General features: G+C 36.7%; 1 protein-coding gene across 1 annotated transcript in view; it reads left to right on the plus strand.

The window, feature by feature from the left end:
* Positions 1 to 25,034, plus strand: part of LAMA1 (laminin subunit alpha 1) — a 90,080-nt gene that overhangs the window by 51,688 nt on the left and 13,358 nt on the right. The window contains 24 exon segments of the mRNA XM_035895931.1: positions 1,190 to 1,311; positions 2,205 to 2,291; positions 2,549 to 2,742; positions 3,781 to 3,923; positions 6,794 to 6,892; positions 7,843 to 7,954; positions 8,120 to 8,282; positions 10,617 to 10,827; positions 11,070 to 11,186; positions 11,274 to 11,437; positions 12,604 to 12,746; positions 14,031 to 14,120; positions 15,379 to 15,495; positions 17,379 to 17,561; positions 17,859 to 18,013; positions 19,351 to 19,423; positions 19,426 to 19,463; positions 20,186 to 20,319; positions 20,564 to 20,714; positions 21,257 to 21,381; positions 22,348 to 22,498; positions 23,636 to 23,780; positions 24,399 to 24,474; positions 24,476 to 24,529. Coding sequence (XP_035751824.1) covers positions 1,190 to 1,311; positions 2,205 to 2,291; positions 2,549 to 2,742; positions 3,781 to 3,923; positions 6,794 to 6,892; positions 7,843 to 7,954; positions 8,120 to 8,282; positions 10,617 to 10,827; positions 11,070 to 11,186; positions 11,274 to 11,437; positions 12,604 to 12,746; positions 14,031 to 14,120; positions 15,379 to 15,495; positions 17,379 to 17,561; positions 17,859 to 18,013; positions 19,351 to 19,423; positions 19,426 to 19,463; positions 20,186 to 20,319; positions 20,564 to 20,714; positions 21,257 to 21,381; positions 22,348 to 22,498; positions 23,636 to 23,780; positions 24,399 to 24,474; positions 24,476 to 24,529 — 3,047 coding nt within the window.

A 25,034-nucleotide genomic window follows, 5' to 3' on the forward strand; every position in this document is an offset into this window, starting at 1 on the left:
AGGCTGCATTGCTACTGCTTACTGTTGTCCTGTTTTCAGTTGGGATAGAGTTAACTTTCTTCCTAGTAGCTGGCATAGTGCTGTGGTTTTGATTTAGTACGAGAAAAATGTTGGTAACACACCGATGGTTTAGTTGTTGCTAAGTAGTGCTTACACCAGCCAAGGACTTTTCAGCTTCTCACGTCCTGCCAGTGAGAAGCTGGGAGGGGGCACAGCCAGGACAGCTGACCCAAACTTGCCAAAGGGTTATTCCAGACCATATGACATCATGCTCAGGTTATAAACCAGGGGGAGTTGGCTGGGGGGATAGGATTGCTGCTCAGGGATGGGCTAGGCATCGGTAAGGTGGTGGTGAGCATTGTGCATCGCTTGTTTTGTAATGCTATTATTATTAGTAGTAGTAGTAGTATTTTTTCTTCCTCTGCTGTTCTATTAAACTGTCTTTATCTCAACCCACGGGTTTTACTTTCCCCCTCTCCCCCATCCCACTGGGGCCGGGGTGGGGGGAAACTGAGTGAGAGGCTGTATGGTGCCAGCTGGGGTTAAACCACAACAACTGTTTTCAATTAACCTCTAAAATATACACTCTTGCAAGAATATGAATCAAAAAAACAGAAAAAAGAAACAAAGAAAAAAAAAAAGGAGAAACTGAATTTTATTCACTTGGGGGACTAGTCAGTTAAATTATGTTTATAATACCGATTTAGTGTTTTAATATTAATAGGACTGGCTGTTCATCAGTACTGTTGACAAATTAAACGTGGATGGTGCTTGATTTAAAGCATTCAAATGCATTTGCTGAAACACTGAAACTTTTATTTTTCATCCAGGTATCCTGTTTAATTTTTCCATCAGTTGCTGCTTTTTTCTTTTTTTGGGGGGGGATTTTTTGCTGCGATTTTCTGGCCAGAATTGGCTTAATAGAAGCAGAAATATATAAACCTTACTGGAAATTTAGAACAGAAATTAGGTCAGCTTGCCTGAGGGAGCATTCACATACAAGAAAATATGATAGCATTCTGCTTATTTTTGCATAAAAGGTTGCTCCACTCAGAGAATGCTGACCAATGGGCGGTGACATTTAGAGGTGATTGTTGGAAACTATATGTTTATTGATTGGGGGGAAGATAAAGTTCCTCTTGTTGTTTGTTGTTGTTTTAAACTGTCTGAATTCTTGTTTGTGTATTAGAACTGCAAAGATAACACAGTTGGTGATTACTGCAGTGCTTGTGCCCCAGGCTACTATGGGAAAGTAATTGGATCTGTCAACGACTGCTCTCTTTGTGCCTGTCCCAGAGCCAACCCTGTTAGGTAACCAGAACTTAGTAAATCCAATGTACATTTTAGCATTCCAGATTTCTCGTGCTTTATGTCCCACGTCCTACTCCCCCCACGCTATGACAATGGGAGTTAGTTATCGTTACATGTCCCTAATTTTTATACATTTGAAAGCTACCTATTTTAGTAAATGGAGCTTACATTCTCAGTTGTTCACAGCTAGTGGTAACTCTGCGAGGTTTTAAAATAAAAAGATTAATTGATAAGTAATTTTTTTCTTGTAGAATGCCCCATAGAATTTTATAGATAATGGAGTAAGTTGCTCTAACATGTTTTAGTTTCAAATGTGGATCTCTTTCTTCATTCAAAAAAACAATGCTTTTGTATTTACAAAGATGCAGGTGATCTCCAGTCAGTGCAGGAACTTTTCATGAGATCAATCCTAGGGGTAGAACAAGTGCTCTTTTGTTTGAAATTTATACATCTGTTTGTTTGGTAGAAGAACAATTAACTTCATGTTTTGAAAATCAAAATGCTGTGCAGGCTGTTTTTTCTCCAGAAGCTTCAAAAGCATATTTGTTGTTTGCCTTTGGGTAATTGAATCAGAATAAGAGTCTAGCAACTCTGATGTTCTCATGCAAGTCTCAGTTCGAGGTATACTGTAGCCGTATCATGCAGCATCCATTTTTCATTGTCTTCTGTATTAAAATATTAAAAGGAAGGCCATTTAGCATGTGATTTAGTAATGGAGTCACATTGGGAAAGTAAACTTTTTAAGAAACAAATAATTTAAAGTACAAATTCTAGAGCATTGCATCAGATTGAGCTGTTGCTTACAATATTTAACCTGTGGCTGAAGGTGTTCTCTGTCTTTGTATGGTCTTCCATTTATGTGCTAAGCAGGTATTTGTTTATCCTTCCTTCAGTTTTAGTCCCACTTGTGTCCTGAAAGGTGTTCAGGATTACCACTGTGATGCTTGTCTCCCAGGATATGAAGGACAGTACTGTGAAAGGTGAGTTACTCATGATGTCCCCATTTATCACCAACTCCCAAGGACGGTTTGGTTAATATGAGCCATATTTGTACTCAGAATAGATTATTCAGTGTTCGTAAATATATGAGTGACTGCTCAAGGACTAGAGTGATTTGTTAGTTACTGTTAAGAAGTCATTAATTGAAAACCTATCATTGAGTCTCAAAAATAAATATAACATCTAATTTAATGATGAATATCTCCTGATGTTCAGTGTCCCATTCCTCCCTCTGTAGGTGCTCCCTTGGCTATTATGGTGACCCTCAGCTTCCCGGTGGCAGCTGCCATCCATGTCAGTGCAATCCAAGTGGCTCTGTTCATGTTAATTGTGATCATGCAACTGGCCAGTGCCTCTGCAAGCAAGGTGTGACAGGACAGCTCTGTGAGGAGTGTGAACCAAGACATCTTCTCGTGGAAGACGAGTGTGTGTGTAGGTGGTTTTTAAATTGTTCACTTTCGCAATGAGCTCTGGTTTATTTAGTGATATTTATGTGCATGTGATTATTCCTTGAATGTTTTTTATGATGTCAGACCTTAAATTTTTCTGTGAAAGGAAAGAAATCTTAACAACTTAATATCTCTGTAAAATAGGAGTGTGCTAGACTAAATAATCTCCAGACGTCCCTTCCAACCTTAACCATTCTGTGAACACAGAGGAAACTACAGTAGAGATCATAACATCAGACAATCAGTTAATCCTTAAAAGTGGCTTATTTAGTGGTACAGACATGTTTAAGGAAAGATAATTTTAATACTTTTTTGCTGTCCGTGTCACACCTTTCTTTATTTGAGGATGGTGAATTCCTATGTCATTGACCCTTTGGTTGTGAGGTTGCTGTAATAATAATAATAATTTTGGAGTTATCCCAGGTACGTAGGCATTCTCCACCAATAATTAGTCATATTGCACAAACAATTAGTCATGTAATTCCTTATGGGAGGGTGGATAGAAGAAAGACACAGCAAGTTTGGTAATTGCTTTTACAATTAATTGGGATTTAGGACTCAGATTTTGCTTTGTATAAGTAAAAAAAAAAAAAAAAAAAAAAAAAAAAAAAAAGAAAAAAGGTCAACCCAAGATATAAATGGAATTACACCATTAAGGCATGAATTTCCTCTCTTCTTAACCTGTTTGGATGAGTGTCAGTGGCGTCACCATGAATTTTTAGCAATATAGCTAAATAGGCTCAGTAAGCTTATAATACAGCAAGTAGCTCAGTATCCAGCAGGATCAATAAGGCTTGAATGTGTGCTAACCTAAGGAGAGTATGTTTGGAATAGGTCCACTCATTGAGGCAGGAAGGGGAGGGCAATACTACAAATCTGTATACTCAAAATTATTATACTTAATCCTTCTTAACTCAAAAGGTGAAGGCACATACTATGTAAATAAAAATAAATCTCAGTATATTTGGTGGCTTCTTTTTAATACTAAAATTGCTTTCTCCTCTTAAAATGGTTTATTTAGCATGTGATGACAACTGCACAGGAGTTCTGTTAAACAGTTTGGATAATCTCAACAAGGCCATACTTTCAATGAACCTCACTGGTGTTGCCCGTGTGCCCTATGGAATATTGTCAGAGTTGGAGAATGCAACAAAACATCTGAAGGTAAAATGAATGCGCAAATAGTCACACCTTTAAAGCAAAACTTGCAGCCACTCACGTGTGCCAGTAATTTAACAGAAGCCCTCCTGAAATTCATGGCTTGAACGTGTGTTTGCATAAGTGATACAGATTAAGACCATCATATTTGATATAGAAATACACTTGAAACTATTTAGCTGCTTGTATTATTTGCTTTTCATGTGTTGTACTAGCATTTAAATAAATGGATGAATATATTTTTCAATCAGCACTGTGATTATTGAATGTGCTGTATATATGCGCTTCGCCTGGATTATGTGCATCCCTAATACTGGCCCAGACCTATTGAAAGCAAGGGGAATGATTTTCAGTAGTGAAATAAAAACATCAGGCCAGGCCTTCTCCCTTTTTGGTCCCTTTGCTAAAGAGCTGCCAAGGCATAGATCTTGAGGCTGTTCCTGTAGAGTCCCCTAGGACTCCCCTAGAGTGGTAGGCTGCTTCTCCATTACCCAGGGTGCCTGGGATGCAGCAGTTTGCTTTCCTTTTGGCTGTGTGGCAGTCCAAGTGCTGTACTCTGTCCTCCATCTTGGGACACAAAAGCCAGGTAGAATGTTTCAGCATTGGACACTTTCAGGCTGCTTTTGGCAGACTTTCCTTCCAGCTCCTCCCCACCTTAAACAAAGCATGAAATACCACGTTTTGTGGTTCTAGAAGGTCCTTTATTGTTGCTGAGGATTACGTTCATGTGATGTCTGCACAAAGCCAGAGATAATCAGAATCCTTCCTACTTCATGACCACTAAAATACTCACATGTCTTGAAAAGAGTCTGCTCAGCAGTAAGTCAAGCAAGGCAAGCTCTAAGACAGAAGCAAAACTGTCTTCTTTGTATTCCACCATTTCACAACAAAATCAAAATAATGTGAGCCTTCTTGTGTTACTGAATTCAGTGAATTAAGAGTTTGAATTAAAATTTCTTCTACTTAAGATGTAAGGCATACTGAATTTCAATCAATGTACTTCAAAATGTTAATAATTACAATACCTGAAGGCAAACTTGATTAATTTGCATGTTTATGCTTCAACAGAGATACTCTTATCCCTTAGTTTTAGTTGCTAACATTTTAGTTATAAAGCTTTAGTTATGCATCCCTTCCTTTATGTCATAAGGCATAAACATACTGAATTATTACAATACTTTAATACTTTTTTTCTGTAATTGTTTTGTGTTTGTATGGGAGCATCGTCTTCTGGGACCATAAACATTATTCAATATATAGCTTTTATTTAGCACTTTAATTATAAAACAAAGTCAAACCTCATGTAAAAATAAAAGCAGTTTAAGTTTTCCTTTAGTACATACTTTTTCTATATTAAAATCAAATCAGAGCCAGCTGTCACACTCTTGGAAGTAGGATGCTAAAAGTGATATTAAACCTCTTGTGACTATGATGTCATTTCTGTTTGAGTAGGGCCACAATGTTCTTTAAACAACTTAATCTTTAGGGTAAATTAGTAGCCTTGTAATTTTTCTCTTGTTTGGAAGCAGGTATTCCCCTCTTTCTGGCTAAGGTATTCCCCTTTCTGCCTAATCAAAGACTGCCTTCCCTTTTGCTTTGTACCAAAGCCAGAAAATCCCCAAGTTTGTTTATGTGAATTACAGATCTTCCCTGAAGGGCTGTTCCCTGTACTGTGTTGTGTGTTTGCCTCATGCTGGTCACTCAGGAACTCGCGTATTTCCACTTTTCTATGCATTAGGTGTGGGTCTTTCAATAATGAGAAAGTTATCAAATCCGTTTGTCTCCTCCTGATTGCTTCTGCATCTCCAGTCCATCAGAGGACTTCAGTAGTTCTGTTTTTCTACTTAAAGCCTCCTGCTTTACTTGTGACATACCTAGACATACTTGCTGTCCCATTCTGGGTTTTTGAACTGGACTTTTAAGGAAACCTGTCTGTGCTTTATCCCAGGAGGCTTAAGAGCTTCAGCTTCTGTTTCTCTTTTGCTTGTTCTTTCCTCCTGCTAAGGAACAGACTTTGAAATTTCCATTTGACACAAGGCTGTTGGAAAATCCTGCTTATTACTTAATTTAAAAAGTTGGGCGAAATGATACTTATTACAGTATTTACAATGGTTAGCTCTGAAGCATCTGAAATCTTAAAATAACCTTTCCCAGACTTGCTGTCTTTGTAAGAGATGCCTTAAGTTTCTTTGAGTCTTTAGAGGAGTGATATTCTGTTGCAGGCCTTGACTGTATCAAATATGATACACATGGGTACCATGGCCTATTTATTGCCATATAGAGCAGATTTGAGGTGACCTTGAAGCCAAATACAGCTTATTATTCTCTCTTATTGGTGAGAGGATCCACAGGGCTGCTTCTGTTACTTTATCATGTCTGGAGGACCAAAATCCTGAATCCCTCAGTGCCACACACTGGGTTTTGACAAGGAAACTTGGAGCTCTCCAGGGTCATCTTCACAGATATACCCTGGATGCAGCTGTTTTGACAAGACCAGCTCCCGAAACAGTAGCAGCTGTGGGACTGGATGGAAGCATTTAATTTGATGGGCCTTGGAACTTCTCAAAGTAGCTCATTTGGGCAGCTCAGACTGTGGTGAAATTGAGAATCAGGAAAGCAGAAATTATGCTTCCTTCTTATTACTCAGTTGAAAGTATGACATGGCTGGATTCTAGTTTCCGTATTTAAAGAAATGATATACTCTGTTGCATGAACGGTATGTATGTAATTTTTATGTCATCTTATGTGCTTTGTAAATCGGTCATTTAAAACTTAAATAATATAAATAGCGTGCATGCTTACTTTCTTCCCAGAACTTTTCTGGACACACAACAAAGTCTTTAAATTAGTGTGCTGTTTCTTCCTATTTCTCATAGGGGTCTATAGTTCCTAGAGAAGATCCAACTTACTCATTAGCTACAGCAAAAGAAAGTCTTCGGAGTTTATCAGGAGGAATTGATCAGCTGCATGAAGAGGTAGGTGCTGGCTTCTTTATTCTTAGCCTTTCTGGAGAAAACCTTTGAGATTTCATAGCATGGTATATAAATGCCAGGGAGCTGTTTAGAAATTATTTTAAATCTATAGAGTTCAATGAAAGAAACCAGTCTATTCTGTAGTCTTTCTGAGGAGGGGAGTTAATTGGTCTGTGGAATTCTTCTGCAAACTACAGTGTTCTGTGATACTGTACAGGAGATTGACATGGTTTCTGTTAAAGTTCAGAAGCTTTTTGTACTGTGATCACTTAAGGCAGTAAAACTGGAGAAAGGCAGATAATTTTTCTCCGCGGTTTTAATGTGGAACTTGTTCAAAATTACATCATAGCTGAATGTTCACCAAAAAGTCTTTGATATACCTATAGTATTGTGTTTAAAATTATCTCAGCAGAAATGAATCTGTTGCAAATCCACATGAAAAGTAGACGACATTTGTATTCTTTGTAAGTAGAAAATTGACAATAGTACTTCAGCCATTAGATCTCATTTGCTGACCATATGTATCTATAATTTTCTGACCATATATGCATATTCTAACTAGGTGCTTCCAGTAACAGTGTGGATATTGCTCATAGTGACGTATCTAGAAGAGTGATTTTCATAAGATACATTAGTTGTAACTAAAAAAAAGGTAACATTTACTTTGTTAAGGAAATAGCTTTGGTAATTATTGTCTTATTGATTATGAAAATAATAGGCACAATTCTTCACTGATATCAGAGGCTGAACCTTTCAGTATAATTAAGGCATCTACAAGCATGGAAGCGTCAGAGATTTATGAATCAGCTAGGTCTACCTTATCAAAAAACATTGTTTCCTCTCACAAAGTAGTCTCAATATTGGGCAAAAAAGTGTAAAAACCATAGACAAATGTCATGAATTAATCAGTGTTTTAGGAGAACTGTTAAGGATTATCTCTGATTTTATTCTAGTCATCTAGATTTTTGAAAAAAGCTTGGCGGCTTAACACAGTAACTCAGGAAACCAGGAATAAAAGTCAAGAACTGACTGGATTTATTGACACAGTACATACAACCATCAAAGGTAGCCTGCTTTTATGATATTTCCATTCCTTTACAGAATTTAGGAGGTTATTTCCTTTGCAACTCCTAAAGAACTATTTTCTTGGAAAGTACTGCAGTTTGCACTGGGGGTTCACATATATTCTTTTTTTAATGGTATGACTAAGTTGTTTACTCTTCTGCTTAGTACTTGCTGAAGTTGCTATGTCACTAAATGAAACACTGGGCCTGGATCTCCCGCTGTCAAATGCTACATCTCAGAGCCTGCAGGATGATATTTCTGCCCTTTTGGATGCATTGCGCAAGAAAGATTTTGTACAACAGCAGCATAATGCTACCAGTGCTCTAAAGTAAGCCTGTTCTACTGAAAACTTTATTTCGCTTATGTCTATTCTATGCAATACTGGGTTTTGGAGAGAGTCTGGAGAAACATTGTGCCATAATAAGAGGCAGTGAGATGGATAACTAGCTCAGGTGGAGCTATGTGAACTCTGAACTTGAAGTTATGTGATTTGGAGATATTTGGGCATTCCACATGATACTAATATAGCCAAAGCCTGTTCATTTGGATGTGATGCAAAATTCCATTGCAATAAGTGAAAGACTCACTGGTTTCTGTTTGTTTCGGATCTGGCCCTAATACACATCTCCTTGTTGCTTTTGACTGGGAGACACCGTAGACACCATAGACAGCAGTCAGTTGCAAGCCCAGGATGTGTCAGGTCTGCTGGATGATTTATTGTCACTGGAATATGTATCGCACAGAATTGCAGATGAAACCAAGGCATTTGTTTCAGCATTCTGAGCCACTGTTTAGGATTGTATTCTTTTGTCTTGATTTGTCCCCAGTTAAAGGCTATTTTAAATGGCTTTTGTATTCATTATTAGTGTTATTGCCACACTTGGCAGTATAAAACATTGACTGTTCCAACAGCCAGCAAAATTTTTATTCCAGCTTCAGAAATACTAAGTATTGCCCTAACTCACCAAAAGTTGTAAGAATGTTAACATTGGCTTCAAGGGACAAAGATTTAGACTAGAGTGGAATATTTCTGAAAATCTGACTTATCTTTATCAAGTGCTTTGGATTAGGCAGGATAGAACGTTTGCATTGGTAGCATGTCTGATTTCATTCGACAGACTCCTGTGCTTGTCCTTGTGCTGAATGTTAAGTTGTATAGAAGCTAAATGGACATGAAAATGGACTAGAAATGTACCATTTATCCTTATATTTGTTAGAACTTCAAAAAGCTTTTTTTGCACTTACAAAAATGTCTCAAAATGTCCTGTTGCATAGTAACAGAATGTTCTGATTTTCAACATCTGCTTTTGAGCTGTTATACAAGGCATTTGTAAATTAACTTTTTCAATTATAGGCCCTGTTGAAATTTCTGAAAGTTCTCTGATAAGTGTCCTTTGGCAGATTGAAGAAGAGAGTTAATAAGATTTATAAGAATGTTTGCTCTGCAGAATTTATCATGCAATGCAGCTGTAAATTCAAAACTAATTTAAATAAGCGGCTTGCCAGTCCATTTTTCAGGGAGCAGAAGTTACCACATGGCTCACAGTGGACTGAGCTTGTGAGGACATACTCTTAAGCAATATTCATAACTGAGGTCTCCACACATTTGCCACCTAAGGCAAAGTTCCCAAACAATTTGGAATAGAATCTTTTTACTCTACACTGAAAATAGAAGCCATTGCTGTCTTGTAAAATACTTTGGTTCTTGTAACTTTGTTAAGGCTATGGCTTCTGAGTGTAAGCACTCTGAATTATTAGTTTTAGGAAATATATGCAAATGCACATCTGCTATTCAATAAGAAAGATGGGATGTGTTTTGCTGTGTATAGTTTTGAAATAAACTTGGTTTCTTTCGCTTTGGCTAAAGATCTATATGATTTGAAATCAGATTAAAAGGGACAGACATTTATGTAAAAGTATCATTACAGGAGTTGCAGTGTGCAGCATATGTGCTGAAATGAAGAGAAACAAAGGAAAAGACTTTCAGGATCATTTTCAGTTCAGTTCCTTCAATTCTGGAAAGTGTTCAAATGGAGATGCAGATATGCCCAAATAGAACAGCTGAAGCAATTAACAGCTGACAAATTTGGGGGGGATTTGATATTTCCCAGATAATGTCAGTTACTGATTAAAAAAGATAAGTGCAGAGATTGCTTACTTTTCAGTGTTCATTTTAATGAAGATATTTATTTTTATTTGATATTCAAACTTTTCAGGACTCTTGAGTATATGTCTTCCAGTTCCGGTTACTTGTTTCTTTCCAGTATCAATCCTTATAACTGATGTTTTGATCCTACATTCAAAATATGAATCACTACAGTTAAGATCTGAGCAGTCCCAGAGGAATGTTTCACAGAGATTTTGATGTGGGGGATATCCCAAATTAAGTCCAGGAAAATGTGATTTATACTAACCCCTCTAGTCACCACATACAGTTTATGAACTGTATTACTGCCCTCTCCCCCAGGCTGTCATCTGTTTGTGTGGTAAGACGAGTAACTAAGCTACCATGTGTATGTATGCTATTGTATAAAAAAGTTGCAGACTTTTGTAAGAAGATGTATTAAAATTAATTTCACATGACCCCATTTTCTCCTAAAATAATCCACACCTAAGTTTCTCCTTCGCGGTTTATTTATTTTCTCATTCCTCTTTTTATCAGAGCTGCAGAAAATTTGTTGATCCAGGTTCAGAAAGAGTATCTTAAACCCCAGCAGGAGCTTGCTGAACTGAAAAAGGATGCAAGCCAGCTCTTATCAAAGCACAACAGCAGACTGCAAGGTGCCCAGGACCTGGTGAATGAGGCCCTCGTTAACATCAATGAGACCAATCGCTTGTTTCCTCTTATCTTTAGCAACCTGGCAGAATTAAATGTAAGACTGGACTATCAGTGTTGTTGCATAAGAAATATAAAATATTAAAATGTGTTTAAAAGCTGCTTTTTAGACTTAATAAAATTGTACATGTTCAAATGCGTTAATATATGCAAAACCTTAAAAACTCAAAGGAAACCAGACCCCTGTTTGAAAACCAAAAAAATGGTTTTGTGTTATGTGAACTCATTTGCACTAGCTGACTTTACAGACTGCTATAAAACACTTAATTTATGCTATAGGACAAAAAGCGAAATATAAAAGAAGGTGAAGAAGTCTCGACCATGCTCATTAAAGAAGGGAAGATTCTAGTGAACGCTGCTGCTGCTCTTGCCCAAGATGTAAAGAACTCTACATCTGTAAGTTCTTAAGTTTTAACACCCTCTTTGACTCTATCAGGTGTATTTTGCTATTGAAAAAAAAGAGGAAACCATTTTGTTATGCAGAACCTGGAGGTCCACCAGGATGGGTTAGTCCTATGGAGCACCAAACTGCGACACCATGTGGATGAGCTGGTGATGCAGATGTCTGTGAGAGGAGTGCTTGACCTGGTATACAGAGCCGAAGACCATGCCACCCAGTTCCAAAGACTTGCAGATGCACTAGAGAGGTGATAAACTCAAGAAATATGAAATCAGGAGAGATTTACAGTAGTGTCAGATTAAGATAAACAGGTAGTAGCTTAATTCACTAAAGGAATTCCCTGCCTATGGCAGGGGAGTTGGACTAGATGATCTTTAAAGGTCTGTTCCAACCCAAACTATTTTGTGATTCTATGATCAATTTTTACTCCCCATTTCAAGTGCTTTTAACTTTTAATGCAGTGTACCTTTATTAAATGATATGGAGGGGGTTGATTAGTCTCACATTTCATGTGGCTGACTTACACAGTAACTAGTGAATTATTAAATGCAAAGTGAGTATATCATGGTATGGCTTGAAAAGCTTCTGGTCTGTGTATGAATACTTCTTGACAGCATATCTCTGAATCTCATCAAGAAGCTATTCCTACTATGCCTCCGTCATTTTGCTTTCAAAGCATCTTGCAGAAACGAGTGAGGTACAAGTTCAAATCCACTGAAATGCACTCTTAGAATATGAAAGTTGGGAAGTCATTCCAGTTAATCCAATGGAAATTAATCTTCTATCTCAGGAATCCTTCTAGGATTCTTGCTGGTTTGTCTTTTAAATTCAGCAGATATGTGTTAAAAGTTAAATCATATCAGATTGGAAAATTTACATGTATTTTAAGTTTGAGAACAAAAAATTTTGTTCTGAGTAACCCTGAGCAACTCTGCTGACTACACCGCAGCCAGATAAATTCAATAAAGCAAAATTTAATACAGAATGGCTTTCAGATGCTTATAATTTCCTCCTAAATTCTGTGTTTCTGTACTTTGCTTTTGATCTCCAGCTATGAACCTGTTTCTATTCTGTTTAGGTAATGTGATTTGTTTGTTCTAAGTGGCTTTATAAGTTGAAAAACTGGCCATAAACAAAAAAGGAAAAAAATAGACCAGAAAAAAAATAGATGGAAAGGAACAAAACAAGAAGGAACAAAATAAAATAAAAAAAATTAAAATATTTGAGCTGATTTTTTTGGTTCAAAATAATGAACTTAAAGGCCCTTATGCAACACAGGGCAAGGTCTGCTAATTTTTTCCAGAGTGCATCATGTATTCTAGAAAGATGTGCATGTTGTAACTGAAGGCGTGGAACTTAGTGCTTGATTAAGATACTCATGAAAGTAGAATTACTTCTTAATTCTCTATTTAGTGGCCTCTCTAAAGTAAGAAATGTGACCCTGAACACAACTGCTGCTGTCTACACCCACTCCAGCGTTAAAAGTGTGATTGAAAGAACAGAGAGTTTGGCAGATGATGCATCTAGAGTTGTGAATGGTCCCTTGGATTTAGTAAGTATCAATATTAGTTTTTTAATTAACGTCTTTCCCTTTCTCATTTTGGAATATTTATTCTAATTGTTATTGAATTTGCTGAAATTTGAGTATTCTTGATGGAGGCATGTATGGCAGCCAATCCTACCAGCTAGTATGTGCTGTACCCTGAATCTGTACTCCAAGGCAGCAATGGTAGCAGATGTCATGTTCATTTACCTTGCTTTTCTCTGCCACAGTACCATTTTACAATTTTTTGTTTGTTTGTTTTTAATGTCTAATACATGGTTAGCTGGACTGGACTATGGATTCAGTGAGTGTTTGTCAGTCATCTGACATGCATTCCTGTAGAACTTAAGTTCCCAAACCTCTGGTGCTCCCTTCCACCTTTGGAATTATTCAACCATCTTCTTATTTGACCTGCCCCTCTTCCATTTCTATCTCGGTTTTCCAGACCACAACTATTTTGCTTAGTTGAGGACATTTCATAACCAAATGTATGTTTGTGTCTCATCTGCCATCCCTCTGCCTTGCAAGATTATCACGTTGTTTGTGAAAGAGTAGCTTAAAAAGACCTGACAGTTACCAGTCTGAGCTTATTACTTTTGTATTATTCTATTTCCCCCTTTTTATCTCTTTCTGCTTTTCCTGTTGTAAAGCCAAGGAAGGAATGGACTATGTTTTACAGGTGTCATGCACATTATGCCTGGAGAAACAAATATGTGACAATGCATTTACATGATAGAGATCAAAATAGTTGGCATTGTTTTGTGAGCTTGTATGTTATTTTATAGCACTCTGTCTTATTAAAGCTTCATACAGCATGAATCCTTCAATGTACTTTTCCAGATTATCCGGTTGGAGAAATAGATTAAAAGAACACTTTAAAGACTGGGATTTTGAGATCTCACTTTAAAGTGCTGGGAATGTTGACTTAGGCCTGGAACTGGAATTACTGATATTCCAAAAGGCACACTGAATCAGTAGCAGTGTTCAAACTCGAATTTGGTAGATTTTGTTTCACAGTAATTTTTTTTTTTTTTTTTTTGAATTTGGTAGATTTTGTTTCACAGTCATTTTTTTTTTGTTTACTAACTCTCAAACAGATTCAATGTCACGTTCTTGGACAAATGATTGCAACTTCAGGGGGTTTTTTTGGTGCTTAATAAGGTAATAAATAGAATAATATCTTGTAAATAACGAGAATATTCAGTAACCTGAAGTAGACAACTGCAGGTCCTTAAATGTTTTCAGTTGAATTTCTGTTTTTCGTATGTGGCAACTGATGTCTGTGTTTTTCAGCCAGAAGAGTCTCTCAGTCTTCTTGGAAAAGAAACTCTACTGCTTAGCTCCAAATTTCAGAATGAAGCTAAAAATCTGAAGAAAAAAAGTGATGGTCAGTTCTTTCAGAGTTCACATTTCTGCTTCTGTTTCTTTTTCTATATCCTGTTTTGTGGTGGGTTTTTTTTTAATTTTTTTTTTTTTGTGTATTTTGTTTTGTTCTTTTTTTTTTCAAATGAGCATAGACTAAGGTAAAATACTGTGTATGACTATATAGGACTATTTACATATTCTCTTACAATTAAGATTAATGTATTATGGAGTCATGTAGTATTTTACTTTTTTGGGTAAAAATACAATTTTCTTCTGTAAACACTTTAAAAACTGGCCTTCACTATACCTCATTTAACTTCAAGCAGTGCTTTCTTTAAATGGCTGTTTTTCCAAATGTTATGAATTAAAACATTAGGGTTTGTGCAGTAAATGAAGAACAAACATGATTCTTGAAGAAATCCATTAATCCAATTTTATCTAATAAATCATGGATTACACAAGGATGTAGGAAGATATATTTAAATAATAATCATTTTTACATGTTCCTTCTACACAGCTGAAATACAGTAACAAGCGGAACTTTTTTGTCTGTACAAAGTGCCTTTTGGCTCAGAGTCCCTCTATAAATTCCAAAATAATTTTGGTTTTTTTATTACTCCAAATATATCAGCAAGGCATTGAAGTCTATACCATGGAAGTTCAAAAGCATTTTCAACAGACTTTGTGTAGGAGCAGAGGCTGGCCCTAAGGGAAATTTTGGACAAAATTGGACAGAAAGTGAATGTATCACAGAGATAAACTGTAACTGTAAAATGGTCTTTGCTTTTAACAGTGGCTTTACAAATATCTATACATCGTAATTAATTCAGATGGACAGAATACATACCTTTTTTTATTCCTTCTACATATTTTTGTTTCTAGTGAAAGGATTCTGCAGACAGATCACAAACAAATAAAAGAAAAACACTTGTTTGGCTTCTGTCAGGTATCACAAAAAGTGAAAATCATATGAGTTTTCAGTCATAGAATTGTTTTAATTTAAAGCCTTTTCCTGACTGTGTTTCTACCAATTCAGTCTGATGGGATTGGCTAAAAAGGAAAACTTCGAATGGAACAGTGCCCTCACCACAGGAGCTTATCTGTGCATACTGCATTCATTTTTCATTCCTATTCGTAAAATGCTCTTTCTGTTGAAAAAAAAACCAAAAACGTTCCATTGATTAAATAAATGAATGCTTGTTATCCCTATACATAGGTTTTGTGGGGGTTGTATGGTACTTATTTATGCATAGAAAAATCATAGTTATTTCTTCCAACAGGCCTTTTATTTGGATTGAATGGGTTGAACAAAAAGGTAGAAAAAATCCAGGAAAGTACTAATAAAATTGTCAACCAGCTTAATGATTCCCTGTTGATGCTAAGAGCATTGCCTAATGGTAAGTGAAATTTATATTGACGTTCTCCGTATTACAGAACTGTTTAGTACAATTGTGATAAAATCCTGTTCATTGTCTGATTGCAGAGACCTAGCAGTAAACTATAGACTCATTTAGCCTCCTCCTTTACAAGGAATATTTTCCATTTTTTTAGTAAACCCTTGCTACATAACTGGATTATCATATAAGGTCTGTAGTCTGATTCCCATTTCACACTGCTGTAAATCAGGAGGTGCTCTGAAAGCAATATAATTACACTGACATGAGAAGAGAGTGAAGTCCTAGAATATTTAATCCCACATGGAGAAAAACTTATATATGGAACTGTGAGGTTTTGCTTTCTTTTGATAGCTTGTTTCAAAATTGTTTATGCTGCACTGTGAATCTTACCTGCATCTAAACATTTTCTTGTAGATGCTGACTTCATTTAACTGATTAAAATGTTCTTTCTGTGCTTTTCCAAAACAGAAGAATTCCCTTTTTGAAAACTAGTAGAGAAAATGTCTTTGAAGTTATGAATAAGAGGGTCTGAAATACTTTGCCAACCTTAATAATGCTTTTTTTAAGATAGAAAAACACTCAGAAAGACCTCATGGCTGGGTGGTTGGGTTGTGCTGTACGTCTGGATTAGAATGCTAAGTCCAAAGCTTTAAAATACCCATTTTACAACTCAGGCTCTTAACTCACACTAAAGGGTGATATCAGTGATAAAGTTACACTGGATATTAATTGCAGGATGCTATCTAACAGAAAGCTACACACTGAAAATTAAGGCATTATTAAAATCATAGGAACGTCCTCCTTAGCTCACAGCTTAACATTGTTTGATTTCAGTTTTGTTGTTAACATTTTTACATTTCATGAAGTTTTCTTTCTCTTCTTTTAATCTGGGCAGAGGTTCATGGTGGCGTTGCCCTCTGTATAGGGTACTGGTGGTGAAGAAGGATCCCTACAGACCTAAATGAGGCCTTTTGTGCCAGCTGCAGCATCTTCCCACTGTTCCAGGCACAGGGAGTGTAAGGAGCAGGCTGAGATTGGGAGTGGTGCACTCACTGTATAAGTGATCGTAGCCCAAGGCAAAGGGTGTAATAGACCTTCTGCTTCACAAGCTTTCTGTAGGATTCAAAACATAATTCTCAGACTAGTGGCTCTGGGTACCAACTCCCATTCAGGGAACTTAAACACTGTGAGCCTGATGTATTCATATAATCTTCCTGTTGGGATAGGCAGAATCAAGTTCCCCATCACTGCGTTCTGTGTCTGTATTGTATTCAGAGCTGATCATGAAAAATAAAACATTTTCCCTAGAATTCAAAACTTGGCTTAATCAAGTCTTTTGATCAAAAGACTTGAAAATCTGAACTGATGAGCCTTAATTAAAATTGCTGCAAACTCTGTTGTTTATATACGTGTGATACATTTTATTATATACCTCTGTGTGTGTGTGTGTGTGTGTGTGTGAACACACATACCTACTTCTAAAGCTATATCCCTATCTGTATCAGCAGCTTGGGAACATTTACAATGTTTTTGATTCAGGGCCATAGCCATGGCCGTTTTCCAACTTCATAACTGGGCAAGAGGAGTTGCACCAGCCTCCTGGCACTCCGGTTTCATAGAAAGTAAACTTCCCAGTCGGTAAGCTGTGGCGCATTCAACAGTTAAAGTTAGATCACAGTAGGTCTTGGTTTGGAGCTCCCCTCACAGACTGAATAATACAAACAAATGAAAATATAACTCTTACTGTGAAAGGAATGTAACTGACAGCATTTTTAGTGTTTTGACTATGTTTGTAACTGTGCTGTTATGAAGCCAGGCATATATTACTCCCAAGTGTGTATGAAAGCTGTGAATTTTTTTTTAACCTGGGAACTGTGTTTCAGATACAAGGAAATACATGCTTGAGGTGAAAGGGCTGGCTGTGTCTGCAAATACCAGTGCTGTGGTGGGTTTAAATCACTTTGGGGATTTCAGTGAAAAGCTGCTGAATACTACTTCTACATTGTCCCGAGTTAATGACACATTGAGAAAAACTAGTGAACTTATAACTGATTCATCAAAAGCTGGTAAGTTTGCTGCTTCATTACTCTTCAGAAATGTCACTGCTTGCAGAAGCAGCACTAATATTAAATTTTAATAGGCATTAAATATGAGTCTGATGGACAGAAAATTTCTTCCTAATTCAATGAAAGTATACTAACTTTTTAAAAGACCTCGAGAGGAGTCACATGTGATACCCTTAAGTATGCATATTCCTTACTGATATTTAAAATTGCTGAAAACAAAATGATCAGAAACAGGCCATGTTGGCAAAGTACGTTTCTCTTTCAACCTGCCTCAAAGTTTCATTTATATTTTTGCAGCCATCACAGCTGAAAAACAAGTTAAAGAAGTTGAAGCACAAGCAAGTCTTTTATTGGATAGGCTGAAACCTTTGAAAATGCTGGAGGAGAACCTGAACAGAAACCTGTCTGAAATTAAAGAGCTCATCAGCCAGGCCCGCAAGCAGGCAGCATCTGTAAGTTCCATCATCCCAGACTTAACTGGCTTCACTTTCACTTTTAGCAGGGAAGTTCTTTGAGATAAAGAGTCTAAAATTTACTGTCAAAGTACCTGGTTGTTTTGGGGTCTCACTGAAGTCCAGGAGCCCTGACTGATGCTAAAACCATACTAGCAGGGCTGTTGGTATATTTTATAGGTTTAGCTTCAAGTTTCTTATTGCATTTGAGAGTTTGTCAGAACAGCAAGGCAGTAATTTATTTTACTCTATTTCCTTTTGTTTCCTATAAAAATAATGAAATACAATATGTCAAAAAGAATCACAGGAATATTTTGGTGAGAAAGCGACAAGTGAGGGGATGGTGCTGCCATTCTTTTTAGAACAAGATGTTAATCTCTAAGCTTATTTTAGAGATTGATGTGGGGTGCCTCTTTTACATTTTTATTTTTTAACAAGAGTGTTGATTTTATCAATAAATTTGCCATCTATGCCCTGCCGTATCCATATGTTCTTTGCAAGAAGCTGCCAGGCATCCAGAATACTTTAAGATAAATAATATATTTGCTTTTAAAACTCTGCACCTGCCTTAAAGACAACAAAAGTGAATCAACTGTACTATGGACCTCATTAAACTGTGGAGGGAATGTGAAAATGACTTTGCACTCAGTAATTTTTGGTATGCCCTTGGCTTTACTATGGATATGTTATTGTAAGGTTTAGGTAGGTTTTGTTTTAAAAAAATAAAAGGCTTTCAGTCCTTTCTGCAAATCTCCTTAATTATATGGTTATCACTTCTCTGTCACAGTCTGCTGAAGCTTAATGAATCCACAGCAGAAAAGGAGGAGTAGTATTTTCTGAAGTGTCATAAACCACAGAGGTTCCTGGCAGGGTGAAAGAAGTATTAGCAAAATCTCCTTTTCCAATTTTGAGTGTTTGTTCTGTTGTTTTGCAAACTTTTACTAGAGGAGAGAAACTTTATATATCTGTGTCCCTACACACACGCACAGGGGTGCTTTATGTATTTAGGTTGTTAGGCACGTTCATAAAGTTGATGAAGTTAAGGGTTTTCTGTTGTTAAAATGGGGTTTTGGATAGCTTATTTTACTGGCTTTAAATCTCCCGATTGAATGAGTGAGTTATGAGAGACTTCATTCTTTTCTATTTGTGAATCTCTTTGTCAAGTGATACCTGAGGGATTGCTAAAATATAACCCAGGTAGCAATACTCAGATTGCATGAAAGTATCTCAGCAAATAGCTTGCATTTGTTGGTCAGAAGCTAAGTACATATTCCAGAAATATGTGCTGTGTACACTAAAACTTGTTTAGACTCCATTTCCTCCTTCCCCCCCCCCAGATTAAAGTTGCAGTATCAGCAGACAGAGATTGCATTCGTGCCTACCAGCCCCAGATTTCATCTACAAATTAAAACAAGATAACCTCCTTTTCTACCTGGGTAGCAATGGAAAGGTAAGTTTCTGGCATACATTTACTGAGGGTGATTGTAGTCAAATGGTTTTTACATGACCGTATATATGGTCTTTTTCTTACTTGACTTCAAATTAAGTATCCGAGTGAGGCCTCTTGCAGAAAAATATATTCACTAGGGGTGGAAATATTTTTGTGCATTAGATGATTTCAGACATCCTCAAAGGTAAGGAATAAAAGCACCTGATTTCTTAGCATTGCCTCTTGGCCATGTTGTGGAACTCCCCCTTCCTTTTTCCGTGTTGTGCATTAGCCTCATGAAGTGTAACGCTCTATGTGATGCTTTCATATAGCGTGCTGGAGTATATCAAGCGATTTGCCTGGTATCACAGAGAAAGTACCTGAATTTGGCCCTTATGAGCATGGTGCATCCACCCACTTGAAAAGGAGCATGATGGCTCATCATCGCATTGCCATCCTCTTCCTTCCTTCTGTAATCCTAACAAATGCACGTGTGTGTGCTTTTTATATATCTATAAAGAAAACATTCACCTACTCGTACGTAAGCTGAGTTTTTTGTTTTCATTAAAAGTAAAAATGAGCAAAAACTTACTGGGCCTGATTTTGCTAAAAGTCAAATCCTGTAATATGGGATGTAGGGACATGAATTTGGAAAGACTTTCTCAATGTTACGTGTTAAAATACACAAAACAGAAACTACATGTTCGATGCCATGTATTAGAATAAGCCCTGCTGTTTTTCAGGCAGATTTCCTTGCAGTGGAGATGCGACGTGGTAAGGTAGCTCTCCTTTGGGATTTGGGCTCTGGATCAGCAAGAGTGGAATACCCCGATTTTCAAATTGACAACAACAAATGGCACAGAATACATGCAACCAGGTAATTAAAATGAAAATAGCATTTCCATGGATAGGAAAATTGATTATTATTATTTTGTAGTGAGATGGCTGTATTGTAGAAATGTCCTGCCACTTAGTCAGTGAACTTGGCATGAGGAACACAAACCATCTTCTGAGTTTTCTAGTGACAAGACTTTTCTTGTCCTTAAACAGAGAAGTCAGTTGCATATGTTGATTAAGCCTGGTGATTTCTAAAACTATCTATTAGTATTTGTACTTGGCAGGTTTGGAAAAACAGGTACACTCAGCATAGAGGAAATGACCTCCAATCAGAAGCCTTCTCCTAAATCTGCAGCCTCTCCAGGGACAGCCAGCATACTGGATGTTAACAAATCAACCCTAATGTTTATCGGAGGACTTGGAGGGCAAATCAAGGTTAAATTCTGAGATGGGCATTCTGTAAAATGTTTTTATCATGTTTGAGATATGCTTTTGACTTAGAAATAATTGCATGAATTTGTTACTTCATCAAGAAATGCCAGGTACTCTGAACATAAAGCAAAAATGCTATAAGGATGTTCTAGTATCCTGAAGTTAATTTTCCTTGGAAACTTTTGCATGAAGTGTTAACCAGGACAGGCTGTGCCTGCGTGAATGATGCATAGACATTACAGAATGAATCTGTTTTTTGTTTCCGCCTTCCATGGCTTCTTCTAGTTTGTCATTGTGATTCGTGCTATGAGGCATGAAAGTAGGTCAAGGACATAGTTATTTTACTTTTTTACTTGTTGCAAAACTAATCTATTATGATTTAAATGATAATTGTTAATAGTTATGCTAAAACATGTTGTTCTTTTATTATGATTTATATCTAACAATGTTAGAGTTCAAGGAAAACAACTAAGCAAAAATTTGGCTGCATAATTTTCAGAGTACTTAACATTAATTGTATTCATGAAGTATTTCTTGTTTTATAGAAATCGCCTGCTGTTAAGGTGACCCATTTTAAAGGGTGTATGGGAGAGGCATCTCTGAATGGCAAATCTATTGGTCTTTGGAATTACATGGAAAGAGAGGGCAAGTGCAATGGCTGTTTTGGAAGGTATTTTGTCTTGCTCTCTTTTTTTGCAACTGATTTAGAGTAATTTACATCTGTTATGTATTTCTGTGCTAGCTAAAAATAATGAACTCAGACTAATTGCAGTGTTTCATTGATCATTAACTTACGGTTCTGAACATACTTACTTGAATATGCCAGTGGTGTCAAATAATTTAATTGTATGGAATTTTATCAATTATTAATCACTTTTTCAGAGGAGTTCTATTGCTGTGGTGTATTTTGTGCATTGAAAGCAGGAACTGCTAGTGAACCAAACTATTTTGGAATATTTGCTTTCCAGTAATTTCCAGAAAGACAAATTTATTCTTTCCTAGGATAAGAAACAGTGTAAAGCACTCTTACAAAAAAAATCCGTACCAAGCCACTGAGCTTGCTACCGTTCTTGTAATCATTGTGAAATGGGATTGCAGACTCTACTATTTTGATGTTTAAGGAATTGAAAAGAAATATGTTTGACCATATTCCCTTTTGCAGAATGTTTCATGTACAAACAGCAGAGGGTGCTGCTTGATTGTATGAGGTATTTTGTACAAGTATTACATTGCAGGGAAAGGGTCTAATAGAAAATCTATTGTAAGTGCAATTATGCAAAAAAATTTTTGATAAATGGAGGACATGTTTTAAGAGAGTGTGTGTTGTAATAATTATTTTTTTCAGTAAGAAATCATTGGGGTTTTTTCATACATCAGGGAAGAACATTTATAATCTTGTATACATCCTTCCCCATGGCTAAATCATGTATTGTGAGATTCTGTAATCAAAGTGTCATTTGGCTGGAATCCTTCAGCTATTCATAACACAAAGATTCAAATCTCTTTCCACACTTTCTAATCATACTGCCTGGGGGCTGCACCAACTGATCTAACTTTTCTTATATTTTATATAAAAATGACTGGAAAACCACAAATCTTTAGTTAACATTTTTAACTCTGTTTTCTACTTTCATAGCCCACAGGATGAGGACACTTCATTCCATTTTGATGGCAGTGGATACTCAGTTGTGGAGAAGGCACTCCGCTCAACAGTGACTCAGATAATAATATTTTTCAGTACCTTTTCACCTAATGGGCTGCTTCTGTATCTGGCTTCAAATGGCACAGTAAGAAAATGGATGAGATTCTTAAGCTGTCAAAAACTACATTTAGATCACTTGATGGTTTCTTGCTTTCTATTTTGTTATTTTTCAGCTTACGTATATTAAAACAAGTTATTATCTTTGTTTAGTTTCTCACCTGGGATTGACATCATAAGCCAAAGGAGTAGAGACAGGAACCCTAAAGAAAACTCTTTAGAGCAAATATTCACATGCACTAAGGGCAAAATTAAGCAATGGAAAGAATTCTCCATAACTTATTTTAATTCTAGACTAAAATTAATGATTATTTAAGTAAAGGCAAGAAAAAGAAAAGGTAGGGACAACGAACTAGTTTTGTTCAATTGGAGAAACCTTTGCAGAATATAAAGTCTTTTGGAACTGAGCTTGCAGAAGGACAATGTAATATTGAACAGGTGTATTGAATTAAATCCATAAGATGGGAATTCAGTAAACTGAAATAAATTAAACTCCCTGCAACAGCAATATAACCTAGACCCATCTCTAGACCTTCATTACCATGTCATGCAGTTTACCTCGTACTTAGGTGGTGGTTTTCTTTTCCTGAAGGACAAAGCTTTGTGTAGATACAGATTGTTTCAGAGTCACTGCATTATTCATTTGCTTTGTTATGTGCTCACTGCCTGAATACATTGCACAGTGATATCTGACTTACTTAAGTTTTACAGTGCAGAGGGGGCACTTTTAATACAATTCAGAAAGTCTTTTTTACTGTGCAAAGCAGCTCTTTGCTTCTTGCAGGAAAAACGCTGTAGTGGTTGATCGTTAGCATGCTAACAGTCAAATCAAATTACTCTCAACTTCATCCAAAAAAAAGCAAATGTGATATTTATTGTTTAAATCTTCCTTTGCTTAGTAATCAAGCCTGATGATGCATTTAAGTAAGAATAGCAACAAAATGAAACAAAATTACATTCCTTCTGAGGTACATGTAACTTAATTTTCCTAAACATAGCAAAGATAAGTGTCTTGGGCCTAACAAATAGTCTGGGTACAAGAGCTGCCAAACCTTTTTCATATGGTAGCCCAAGCCTGCCAAGGATACGTTCGTTTTGAAGATTTTATTTCCAGGAATTTAATCTGTTGTTTGTTTGGGTTTTCTTTGGGTTTTTTTCCTCCCAGAGAGATTTCTTGTCCCTTGAGCTTGTTGATGGCAAAGTGAGACTGACTGTTGATCTAGGTTCAGGACCTCTTGCTCTTACAACAGAAAATCGTTACAACAATGGGACATGGTATAAAATTTCTTTCAGTCGGAACAAGAAACAAGGTAAGCTACAAACTGAAAAAAACAGGTGTCTGCCCATTTACAAATACAGATACCTAAGATAGCCACAGGAAACATCACTGCAACCAAATTTGGTTACTTCCAGTGCAGGTTCTTTAGCAGCCACACCTGTGTTACTTTGCTTTTAGAAGGATAGCAGTGTAAGTCTTCTGCTTGGTTTGGCACATCTTATAAAGAGCAGGTAGTGGAGAAGCTGCCAGACAAAAACATATCAATAGTCTTTAAAGAGTGAAAGATCTTTTTCCAAGTCTGTATATCAGGGATCATGTTTTCTGGTTTGCGTTTTAATAGTACCTAGTACAACAGTATTTGGGGCCTAAGTTTTGGAAGTAATGCATTACATATAATACATGTTGCTAACTATAACAGATATATGTATTTTCCTGTAGACTTCCCCAGATTTGGTTTTGTCAGAGAATAATGAACGAGATGATTAACAGAATAACTGGAAATACAATAAATCACTCATTCTGAAAATAAGATTTGTCCATACATGTTTGAGTTAATGAATAAATTTTCCTTTATTAGAGACAAGATTGCCAAAATAGAAGAATATGTATTCGTGTCCTTCTCCAGATCTTTACTCTCTTTTCTTTGCAGGAATTTTGGCAGTAATGGATGCATATAACCTTAATTATAAAGAAACCAAGCAAGGAGAAGCTGCTGGGGTTGCCTCAAAAAAATAAGTACCCAATCTTCATTGGTGGGCTGCCAAGATCAAGGACTGTGAGGTAAAATGTCCTCTCACTCTTCCTACTAAGACTATTGTAAGTAGAGGAAAAGACTTCAACAAACTCTGCTATCTCCTCTGAAATTAGTGAAAATCGGTGAAGTCTGAGGTCTTGCTTACGGCCATGTATACCACAGATTTATCTCTCCTTTGCCTTCAAACTTTGATATGGTGCTGTTCACTCGTAGATCTGACACTGCAGTTCAGATCAGAGACAAGCTTCTGTTTTTCCTGTCTGTGGGTGATTTCCACAAAAGCAGCTGCCATGGCAGCCACCTACTCTTTGTGTAAGACTGCGGCAAGCATTCAGCACTGCTGCCTGGAACGATGCTCCTTTGATCTCTACCTGTGTGAGCCTTGTGTTTTCCAGCTGGCATTTATGGGCAAAACTGTGCTTCAGGATAAAAGTTCTACTTCAGAAAGGAATTCTTGTAATTCAGTTTTGAAACTTGGAACAGACGAGAAACAGTTGTGAACAGATCAAGAAAAAACATTACAAATGTATA

The sequence above is a fragment of the Egretta garzetta genome, unplaced genomic scaffold (genome assembly GCF_000687185.1).
Source record: "Egretta garzetta isolate BGI_Z169 unplaced genomic scaffold, ASM68718v1 scaffold160, whole genome shotgun sequence".
Classification (NCBI taxonomy): domain Eukaryota; kingdom Metazoa; phylum Chordata; class Aves; order Pelecaniformes; family Ardeidae; genus Egretta; species Egretta garzetta.